The 12,019-nt window shown below is 45.9% G+C and overlaps 1 protein-coding gene across 1 annotated transcript in view; it reads right to left on the bottom strand.

The window, feature by feature from the left end:
- Positions 1–787: 787 nt before the first annotated feature.
- LOC106562389 (protein naked cuticle homolog 1) overlaps positions 788–12,019 on the bottom strand; it is a 40,399-nt gene continuing 29,167 nt past the window's right edge. The window contains exons 5-10 of the mRNA XM_014127253.2: positions 11,083–11,189; positions 10,649–10,744; positions 9,047–9,194; positions 6,748–6,829; positions 6,404–6,570; positions 788–5,855 (exon numbers count right to left, since the gene is read on the bottom strand). Coding sequence (XP_013982728.1) covers positions 5,317–5,855; positions 6,404–6,570; positions 6,748–6,829; positions 9,047–9,194; positions 10,649–10,744; positions 11,083–11,189 — 1,139 coding nt within the window. The 3' untranslated portion in view covers positions 788–5,316. The remainder of the gene's footprint in view (positions 5,856–6,403; positions 6,571–6,747; positions 6,830–9,046; positions 9,195–10,648; positions 10,745–11,082; positions 11,190–12,019) is intronic.

Raw genomic sequence — 12,019 nt, 5'->3', positions numbered from 1 at the left:
AGTCACACGAATGCAAGAATCCAAAGAATGACTTTGAAAGACTGATCTTAGATATTGCTGTGTTTTCTATACCCACTCCTGGCTAACATATCTCCATGTAGACCCTGCAGTGGGCTGGGGATACGATTGATGTACTAAAAGATGAAATGAAGAAAGGGAGCTTTGGAAATGGTTTGATGTGTCAGTGTCGGAGGGATAGATACTGTTTATCATGATGCCGACTTCTCCAGACACACAAACATGGTTGATTTAAATGGGCTGTATTTGGGAGAGAATGGCAGGTCACGTTGCCGTGGACACTCTGTGGTCGTCCCAATGAGAGATAAGAGCTTAAGCTGCATATCAAAGGGTGTGCATGTAGAGAGCGTGGCATGGCGGGCAGCTGTTGCCAGCCAGATTTGGGAGCCCACCGAGGCTCCATGGGGTGGGATGGAAAGGATCCTCCCTCCTCCTTCCCCTCTCCTCCGACTCCCTCATCCCCACATGTTCCCACATTCAGCCACATCAAACAAACACATACACGGCACATCAAAACACACACACACAGACTAACGCACACACAAGCGGATAAAACAGCCCGAAATAAACCCAAACGCACAAACACCATGAGGAAATGTATGCATAAAAAACACCACTGGCACAGAGGTCCAGCAGAAACAGATTCCAAGACACACAGATAGGCGACCTGCGGTGGTTTAGATCACACACACACTCCCTCCCTCATCCATATACATCCAACACAAATACGCACAGCACAAAGCCACACAAAGAGGAGTCAGCAGACGTATTCTAGGGAACAGGTTCATACTTTAATGAAAGGGTATCTCCCTTGGCACAGTTCTGCTATCAAATAAATAAAGCAATTAATCAAAAACCATCTATATAAACTAAACAAAGTCATGAAAAAGCCATTAGGGAAAAGAGAGAAAGGGTCTGGTCTGCTATTGAGGAACTGAACAGCAAGTGCTAGACATGTTTCATTTGCAACAATCACAAAGAAGAAGTGAAGGAAGTGAGAGAAAGAGACAACTATCCTTCCCTGCTAGCACTGATTGGCACAGCGGATACAGTAGAGAAGTGACAAAATAGTAGGCAAGTGTGATAGCTTGGAAGAAATACTGTATATTTGCTCAGTCATTCAATTATTATAAATACGTTTATTCCTTCTACACGATACTGGTATAACCTTTCTGCAGTCCATATACTATTTACATTAGTTTAACATGTAGATACATTAATTTTACAAAACATAACTTAGTGGTGGAATACAGTGAGAAAATTAAATTCAGTCTTGTCTGTAAATACCAAAACTGAATACATTTACAGATGAAGAAGATACAGTGGAGCATTCTGGAGCAGAACTTTAGGTGCCGGTGAAGCTGGAGTGTCCCTTTAAAGAGGCACAGTGCACTACTTTTGACCAGAGACCCTGGGCCCTGGTCAAAAGTTGTACATTATATAGGGAATAGTGCTGCATTTCAAACGCACCACAGAGATATCTGTTCCAGTGGCTGCCCCACTAATACCACAGTACTCTAGAGGCACATGGCACCATTCATCTAGTGTCTGTGGTGTTGGGGGAAGATGGCAGAGGGATTGTAAGTTTAACTGAGGATGAGAACCCAAGCAGATCCCTGCCTATTAGCCATGGTGTCTGTCTGAGGGGATCACTGCAGACATCATCACACACACATATGCCTAATGACGACCACCATGAAGGGAGACACGGGACCTCTGCCTCTCCCTGGCTTGATATAGCCCCCAATGCAGCAACAAGCCATTTCCACCTTAAGCATGTCTATCCTATGGGCAGGTGCTAGTATCAACACCTCTACTGTTTAGCTGTGGTGTTGCCGTGGTGTGAAGACTACAACATGAGTTATAGTATTGTGATGGGCCCTGTCAGATGGGGTGCTGCGATGCTAGACCAGACAGATGACAGCGCCAAGCAGATCGCAGAGCGGCAGCGTTGTAGGGGAGAGAGGGGCTGTGGAATGGGGTGCAGCTGCGTTCCCCTTGGGGGTGGCTGAGGTGGGTGACTGTGTCCCGTGGTGAGGCCAGCCTGACTGGTGCCTCTGCTAATGCACAGCCTGCAGCTGTGTGAGGGAGTGCAGCACTGGAGCTCAGGACAAGCCTGGAATGCACCAGATTCCCTCAACTGACCCAAAACACACACTAACGGAAACTTGTAGTAAAAGCTCTAAACCTATACATGACCCAGAGTGGAAAGTTGGCTTTGATGTCCACACACCTGGTGTGAGGTTCAACACACCTGTAGGGGAATTTGTGAACTCTTCACACCTGCTCACAACGCATAGCCAGTAGTGAGGTCTATTAGCTCATACTGACTACCAATGTTCCCTCTAAGATGCGTGAGAGTGCAGGTGTGCAGCTCACCCAGGACTGTCATGCAGAATAAATATCAGCCCGCAAAGAAGTGCGAACTTTCTAGAGTTTTCCACATTAGTTAACACGATCAACGTTTCCGTTTACTGTGGGAAATGTGATTGAATCAATGCAATATTAGCCACTTTCAATGCAACATACCGAAACAAAACCATGCAAGAGATTTGTTGTAGGCAGAACGCATCGGAGTAGGATTTCATTGCATTGACAGGCACAACATAGGCCGTACTCTACACAGACCGGTGCCCCATAACCAATCAGAGCTGCAGTAGGCCTATATGCAAATAGACATTGCCATATATGGATCTGTGCCATTCACTTTGAACTGGACTGTTTACACAGCATGAGTGGTGGTGAGTAGATGAGTTTGTTTTGAGATCAAAGCCAGAGCTACATGTAGCGACGTGTGTACATGTGTTCATATCCTTCGCTAGTTAGTCAGTTATTAGCCCAGTTATAGATAATTTGTAGTCAGCAATGGGGGAGTGATTGCTTCCTACAAGAGCACAAAACGTGTGCATTTCTAGACATCTTTGAAAAGCAAGTCAGGTAAATTGCTTATTTGTCTTAAAGGGGCAGTGTAGCCAATTGGCAGAGGGTAGAATATTTTGCCTGATTCTCTGTAATAATAGTATGTGAATAATGATGCATTTAATTTCATAAAGTGGATTCTTGCATCAAACACCACAACATTTTCAGTCACCTCCTTGTCTGAAGGACAAGTGGATAAAGAGGTTAATGTCAAGCCCTGCATGTACTTTTCAAAAGTCTCATAGAATGTAGGCCTACATTGAACACCACACATTGTCTGCTACTGTAGGCTGAACGATAGAACAGCTATTTCCATGTTAACATATTATGGGATGAATTGTCTCCATTGTTTTTGATGGTTGGCCAGTCAAGTAGGCCTACATTATTGTCAAATAGCCACAGTAGCCTACTTGACCACTGTTAAAGGTGTACCCTAGCGGGTACAGCCTCAGTGTTCACATTAAACGTGCTTCGTAAGTTGCACCAAATTTTCACAATGTTCAAGTTTGCGCTCAGCAGACCTGAAATTTGCTCAGTGACGAAAAAAAAATAGAGGGAACATTGCTGATTACAGTATTTTCCTCTTTACCCTGGCCAGATTATACTCGGTCAGGAGCTCCTGGACCCAGATGCAGGCATACCGTAGTGACCTGTCCTAAACAGTGGTGTAGGGTTCTGATGGTTCACCTAGGGTGGGAGAGGATCTGAGAGGTCCTGTGTGGTTGAAGCTGCCTGTCTGACAGCAGGCCTTCAGCAGGGTGAGTTATGGTCCTGGTGGAGCCTGCGGGCTGGGCCTGGTGTCACCTAGCACCAGAGGAATGAGACAGACAGCTGAGAGCCTCCACCCCTGTCCAGCCAGCGTCATAAACAGAGCTTTGTTGCCTGAGTGCTGGGGACACATGGCGTGATGGCAGCCTGGTGAAACGGGTGCTGACAGCTGGGGAAACGGGTGCTGACAGCTGGGGACAGGGGGATGCCTCATGGGGGGACAGCGGTTAGGGTCATGTGTTATGATCAGACCTGGAGGATCATGGGACTGCTGTGGATTGTCAACCACCACATACTTATGATTCAGCTAATGAGAAAGAGCCTTACTGTGAACTGCTAACCACAACGATTAGACAGACACTGTTCAGAAGGCAGAGATGTACTTGAGAAGGTGTACACTGATCATTTGTGTGAAAGAACTGTGTGTGGTGATATTAGGTGGTGATATTAGAGGGAGTCAGAGTTGTATCTTTGATGGTCTAAATTGTATACATAGTGGTCTTTCAATATGGTACATCGGGAAAATGGGGTTGAGTGAGAAATAAATGTAGATTGTTGATACAAACGTCACATTATAAATAAAGCTTATAATGTTGATAATATATGTACATACAATATGTAGGTAAAAAAATGTAGGAGCGTTTCAACACTACATTACTGCAGATTGTGTCATCTTTAAAAAATAAAATAAAATGTAACTGAAAAATAGCATCTGATTATTAACAATAATAATAACACCAACAATTCCATTAATAACACTAGAGGTAGCAGCTGATTACAGTCTTCTATTCTCACTGAACATTTCAACATCGTTCTCTCAGGGAGGGTCCTGTATTGCATGTGAGATTCAGGAGCTGGATGATCTTGTCTTCATCATATCCAGCCGATGCCTGTCAGTCCTCTGTTCTGACAGCCCAAAGTGTCTCCAATGCAACTGCACCCACAAGTGCTTTTCAAGTGGTTTTCAGTGACGATAGGTGTGTCACAGCAGACAGGTAACACATGCTCTCACACACACACTGTATATTCATACACACAAATCTCTCTCACTCTCCAAACCAGACCCTCACTTCTCATTCCCCAAAACGTAGAGATATGTGAGGATGGCAGTGCCAGTATGGCTTCGTAAAGTCAGCTAGTCCATCAGAGTAGAGGGTTTCAGAGAACCAGACAGACAGAGAGGGATGAGAGGAGTCCTCTGAAGGATTACAGCCAAGTCTCTTTTCTCATTCTGTTCCTCTCAGGCTCCCCTGTTACATCCCTCTGCCAAGTCCTGCTCCTGGTTCATGGCAGGCCTGAAGACCAAGAAACTGTCCCGCTGCCTCAAAGGGACTCTTCATGCCTGGACAACCCCATAATAACCCTCTTCACCCTGCACCTCTCCCTGTCTGTCCAACTCCTCTTGATGTTCTGTCCTCTTAGCCCACAGGGCCATGCAAGACCCAACTCCCCCTAACAGTGACACAGTTCTGGCTGTGCTGTTGCTGTGCTGTGTGGGAGGGGCCTGTGTCTGTAGAGTCTACTGGCTTGGCAGTGGAGCCAAGTTGAGGTGGGGCTGTGAGAAGTTGCTCTGGGGCTGGGGGCAGCAGGGCAGGGAGCTGGCTGGCTGCCTCAGGACTGGTAGAAGTGGTGGTAGTGGTGGTGGTGTTCATGGTGGTGATGATGCTCGTGCCTTTGAACCATCTGGGCCAGCCCTCCTTCATAGAGGAGCACACTGGGTAGGACCCTCACCTGCTCCTTCTCCACCACAGGCCCCACTGGAGCCCCCAGAGCCCGGTACTGCTGTTGGCCCTCCTTGGCCCTCTGCTTGTGCCTGCGGTAGGGGGCTGAGGACTGGTGAGGGGGGGCCTGGCTGGGTAGGGCTGGGGGAGGTGGGGCCCCTCTGCTCCTCATCACTCTGCCCATGGTGGTCTGTGTGGGGTGCGTGCGGCTGTGGGTCTTGGGGGAGCGCAGGGCGTGTTTACCTGAGTCTTTACTCGGTCGTGGGGGACAAAGGGTGTCAGGGCCTGGGGCAGCGCTGCTCTCCATGGCCACCTGTGAGCGACGGTGGTGGGAGTAGGTTTGGCCATTCTCTGGTTCATGAGAGCGAGACCTGGTCTGGTTCGATGGTCGGGTCTGTGGCTCTGCTTTCACAGGCTCTGTGGTGGGGGCTGGAGAGGGGAGAAATACAGCACAGGATAAATAACCCATGATGGGTCAATTGATACATCAATAACTTAATTGAAAGACGGAGAACTCATAAACGTTAATATTACCAGTTCCAATACTATTTTAATAACTTTTTCCATTTTTTCTGCTTTCTTTTTTTCACGGGACAAAGTGTATTTTTCTACTTTGAACTAGAGGGGGTCACACTAAAAAAATCCTCCCGTCAACACAGACATTTAAACAAAAGCAGTCCCATAATAAACAGAATTTAATTCACTTCATGACGAGGCCTGGCTCCTGAAGACATATCGTATTGTGCCCTGGTGGGTCCAGATGTTTTACTGGCCAGACCTACCTGCCTGTCTCCCTCCAAGCAGGTGCTGGGGTAATGAAGGCCTCTCTCTATCTGGACACAGCTTCAAAGTACCGCGGTGCTATGATCGGTCAGTGCCTCTAGTCTCCAATCTCTCCATCATCACCCCCGGCCCTAGCCCCCCCCATCCCTCTGGCTTTCTACCCCCCCCGGACCAGCCCACCTGGGCCAGCTCACCTGCTCCAAAGCGGGATGTGTAATTCTCGATGCCGGCCAGGTCTAGGTAGTGGTTCCTGCGCTCCAGGTTCTCATCCACACAGTGGCGCTGGCAGCCCTGACTGTGACCCTGACCCTGCTGGGTCAGAACCTGGTGCTGGATAGTGTGGTGGTCACTGTGATGACGCCTGGAGGGGAGAGAGATGGGACTTTACAACAGCTTGAAGCAGTATTTTAGCTCTCTATGATGTATTGCAAAACATACATTCTGTCGGTGTCAAAATAAATGTTATTAGTGTCAAAAATGCACAGATATACATTATTGTCTTGTAAAACATTGATGCAGGCTGTAAAACATCTGTTACCTGAGGAGGGCTCGAGACTTCTTCTCCGCACTTTTAAGGTCTTCAATGCACCTGTCAGTCTTGGTTCTGGGGTGGGGCATGTCTGTGAGAGAGTGAGCAGCACATTATCAAAAAGAGCAGCCACACACACGCACGCAGATCTATTTCTCTCAGAAGAAAGAAACCTTTGTTCAATACTTCATTTATTTACTCCAGGCCTCATATAAGACAAAGAAAAAATATATACAGTACCAGTCAAAAGCTTGGGCACATCTACTCATTCAAGGGTTTTTCTTTATTTTTACTATTTTCTACATTGTAGAATAATAGTGAAGACACCAAAACTATGAAATAAACAAATCAAAATATATTTGAGATTCTTCAAAGTAGCAACCCTTTGCCTTGATGACTTATTTGCACATCCCTGGCATTCTCTCAACCAGCTTTACCTGGAATGATTTTCCAACAGTCTTGACGGAGTTCCCGCATATGCTGAGCACTTGTTGAGTGCTTTTCCTTCACTCTGCAGTCCAACTCATCCCAAACCATCTCAATTGGGTTGAGGTCAGGTGATTGGGGTGGCCAGTCATCTGATGCAGCACTCCATCACTCTCCTCCTTGGTCAAATAGCCCTTACACAGCCTGGAGGTGTGTTGGGTCATTGTCCTGTTGAAAAACAAATGATATCCCATCTGGTTTGCGCTTAGTGGGACTGGCGTAATGCTGCAGAATGCTGTGGTAGCCATGCTGTTTAAGTCTGCCTTGAATTCAAAATAAATCACAGGCTGTGTCACCATCATAGCACCCCCACACCACCTCCTCCATGCTTCATGGTGGGAACCACACACGCAGAGAACATCCGTTCACCTACTCTGCGTCTCACAAACAGACGGCGGTTGGAACCAAAAATTTCACATTTGGACAGGTTTCCACCAGTCTAATGTCCATTGCTCGTGTTTCTTGGCCCAAGCAAATCTCTTCTTCTTATTGGTGTCCTTTAGTAGTGGTTTCTTTGCAGCAATTCAACCATGAAGGCCTGATTCACACAGTCTCCTCTGAACAGTTGATGTTTCAATGTGTCTGTTACCTGAACTCTGTGAAGCAATTTCTGAGGCTGGTAACTCTAATGAACTTATCCTCTGCAGCAGAGGTAACTCTGGGTCTTCCTTTCCCGTGGCGGTCATCATGAGAGCTAGTTTCATCATAGCGCTTGATGTTTTTTGCGACTGCACTTAAAGCAACTTTCAAAGTTCTTCAAATTTTCCCGGATTGACTGACCTTCATGTCTTAAAGTAATGATGGTCTGTCGTTTCTCTTTGCTTATTTGAGCTGTTCTTTTACCAAATAGGGCTATCTTCTGCATACTACAACCTACCTTGTCACAACACAACTGATTGGCTCAAACGCATTAAGAAGGAAAGAAATTCCACAAAGGCAAAGGGTGGATACTTTGAAGAATCTCAAATATAAAATATATTTTGATTTGTTTAACACTTTTTTGGTTACTACATGATTCCATATGTGTTATTTCATAGTTCTGATGTCTTCACTATTAAATAGTAAAAATAAAGAAAACCCTGGAATGAGTAGTTGCGTCCAAACTTTTGACTGGTACTGTATATATAACCCAGAGTGTATTAATGAAGTGTTGTGGTTTGAAATTAGCCTGAAGACAGCTGAAATGTGCGTGAAGACAGCCAGCTAATGTTTCGTTTTCAAAGCCTGCTTCTTTTGAATCGCTTTTATAAATAGACACAACAACAGGAAGTAAACAAACAGGGCGTCATATTTAGTAGCAATTTTTTTTAAATTCTCAATACTTGTTTACCAAGTCGTCAGTTAGAAAAGTTACGTTGAATGTAGCTATATTTTACCGACAGCTCTGAGAAGTGGGGGGTGAGGGAGAAGAAGAAACACTTTGGAGAAAAATAAAATGGTTGTGGTTATCAAACGGAGTTGGTGCATCTCTTAAGGTTTCTTTCTGAGTATTTGAAGGCACTGGGGGGTTCTCAGCTCTGTCACTACTCCCATCATTAAAAATGAACCCCATTGTGCCGGAGAGATGGAGCAATGGAAGAGATGGAGACACAGGCAAAGAGTGAGAGAGAGAGAGAGAGAGGAGTCTGACATGCCTAAAGCAGGTGCCTTTCCGCATGACAACAAACAAGACTCTGGATGTGCTGACAGCAGAACAGTCAAGTAGGGGAGCCCAAAGAACACTGCTCTCTCCCCTCCCCTACCTCTTCTTCCCCCTCTATCTCCCCATCCTCCCTCCCTCCCCCTTCCCAGCCCTGTGATCCTCCCCCAGCCTGGTGGTTACCTGCGGGGCCCTGAGTGCAGCTCCGCCAGCGCTGGCTGGGGTCGGGGGCGACGGAGAGCTTGACCCGCAGTGTCTTGCTGCTGCTGGGGGAATGGTTGACCGACGTGTCCACCACCTCATAGATGGTGTGGAGCAGGCTGGTGATGTCCTGAGGAGGGGAGGGAGAGAGAGAGAGTGAGATGGTTTGAGTTAGTGCACAGCCGACAACTCAGTTACTGTAGTCTGTCTAGCCTGTTACAGACAAACAGGAGAGATGAAGAGAGTTGTCAGTTGTTTTATTTCAGTGTTCTCCCTGTAAAGTGATCAGGCAGGGAGTACAAAGATGGGATAAATGCACAACAAGATATGTCTGGGAGATGGGAGGAGAAGTGCTAAAAGATGAACTGATGCACAACCCACTCTATAGCAGCTCTGCTCTTAATAGGTAGAGCTTTCATTACTCTTTCTCTCTGTAGGCTTTTTATGGTGGTTAGTGTAACTTTCGCAGTGGTTCAATTAAGAGCTTTTAAAAGTATTATCTCCCTCTCAATATCTCTCTCTTTCTCGCTCTTTGAAAGAGTCGAGTAGCTGAGGGCCATAGCACAGACCTTTGCCTCAGGGCTAAGAGTCAGACATAGACAGAGAGACGATAAGAGGGAAAATTCTGTAGGATGGGATTCCCGTAGAAAGGCCGAATAACAGCCACACACAAAGTCAGTGAGCACAGAGCAGACATCTGAAATCTGTACTCGCTTAAGTCTTTAAAAGCCTGTTCAGGAAGAGAGCAACATGAACATCCACAGATGGATCAATAACATAGTATGTTTAATTATACATATTTCAAGTCTTGTTAGGATTTTCCCTCTGAAGGTAATTACTGCATTTCTACTAATGTTCCCTGGACTGCCACTGCCAAGAAAAGGGTCTTACAAAACCACTCAGAAATTGGGACCTTTTTGGGCCTGTTAGCCTAGCTTCTGCTCTCGCTCCTCTAAAACGTCCAAATGCCTGCATTCCTATTGCCTTGCCTCTCTCTGAATGCAACATAAAGGCCTATTATGAGCTCTTTGGGGACTGGCTCCAGATACCGTTTCAAACGCTAAGACGTAAAAAAGCCTCCTATGTCATTTTTAGTTTTCCATTTTTTCATACGTCTGAAGAAATAAAAAAAAGGGAGCTGGAGAAGAAAGCTATTTCCTTCTTCTTCTTCTTTTTGTGTGAGCTGCCGCCTGCCGTCTCATGTGCCGCGGGGCCATGGGCGATGCCAAAGAAACTGGAGATCCAACCATCCCACTACACAGAGGACAGCTTCAGTCTCTTCACACCGTTTCAACTCAGCTCTCCAAAAATACAGGCCTCTCTGACTGCACTGCTCAGATCTTTACAAGGCAGCAGCCCGCCACTAGGTATCTATCGCTGGGAAGGAAAAAGTCTCTTTGGTTCCTAGTGGCTGTATTATTGAAATGGATGTATGTAACTTCATCTGGTTGTGTCTCACTTAGTCTATGTATCTGCATGTGTGTATTAGTTTGAAAGAGGAAAAGATCATGGGCAGGTAAAGAAAAGGAAAGCCCTGTTATGTATTAGAGTATGTTTGAATATAAAATGTGTTTGAACCCTTACCTCTCTGGTGACCTTGCCATTGTTGTCAAAATCATACAGCGTGAACGTCCACTCCTGTCTGTTGTCTTCCTCTACAGAGACGGCACACTCAAGCTCCTGAAACGAATCGCATTGCAATATAAGTATCAATACGTTCACGACTGTGTGCAAGTGTGCCTCCTTCCATCCCTGAAAGAGTATTATATTGTTGCTCTAGTTTTTCCCAGAAGCACTAATAAATGGTCCACGTTGGTGGTTCCCTGTAGCTCAGTTGGTAGAGCATGGTGTTTGCAACACCAGGGTTGTGGGTTCGTTTCCCACGGGGGGCCAGCACAGAAAATAAAATGTATGAAATGTATGCATTCACTACTGTAAGTCGCTCTGGATAAGAGCGTCTGCTAAATGACTAAAATGTAAACGTAAAAAAATGGTTCACAGGTCAACTTCACACTCACTTCAAACTGGAGCTGTTTCTGTGTGCCTGTGGGCACCTGGTTCTCTCTCCCCTGCATCTTCTCCTCCACACAGCAACTGTCCACCGTCTTCTCCGGGGGCAGCGCCACTGTAAGAACACACACGCAACCAAATGATAAGTTTACTGGTCGCGTACACAGTTTAGCAGATGTTGTAGCAGGTGCAGCGAAATGCTAATATTACTAGCTCCTAACAATGCAGTAAAATGTCAAATAAAATGTAAGAAAATACAAAAAAACGACAAGAAATCAACAACGGCGGGACGAATCTGATTAACAACCCAAATAGCACTGTAGCAGTAATCAAACGCAAACTATATCTATGTACACTGGGAGAATGTACACAAGATCAACTAAGAATGATATGTACAGCAGTAGATATGTACAGCAGTAGATATATTACAGTAAGCTACGTCAAGAATCCAGTGTATAAATAAGCATAAGGCACAGACACAAAATACTTTGGGGCTTGGATGCAAATCATTGTCATGGGAAAGTGCTAACATAGCCCCAGGACTGGTTGAGGAGGTGGATGACTAGAACATGGAACTGAACAGACATAACACACCCTACATGCCAAGAACAGGACATGATGCTACTGTATAATGTGGCTTAAGATATTACATTCTAAAGTGGGAACATCATCTGATCTGAACATCAAAGAACCCCGTGGGAGCCCTGCCTCAGTCTCTGTGCCCACTGTAGCTAAGCTCATAATGCTGGATGTTTCACTGAGTATTATAGCTTCCAGACATATAGCCCAGACAGACAGCGTCCATAGGGAGGCCCCACCTCGTCTGTCACACACACATCCTATTCCACCGCTACGCACATCCTCATGAACAGTAGGCCCCAACTACAGTATCAAACCCTTATAGTGTATGTCAGCCCACCAACATCTCCTACTGTAACATGTCAC

Source organism: Salmo salar, chromosome ssa11 (genome assembly GCF_905237065.1).
Source record: "Salmo salar chromosome ssa11, Ssal_v3.1, whole genome shotgun sequence".
NCBI lineage: Eukaryota > Metazoa > Chordata > Actinopteri > Salmoniformes > Salmonidae > Salmo > Salmo salar.
This window is presented reverse-complemented; position numbering and strand designations above follow the sequence as displayed.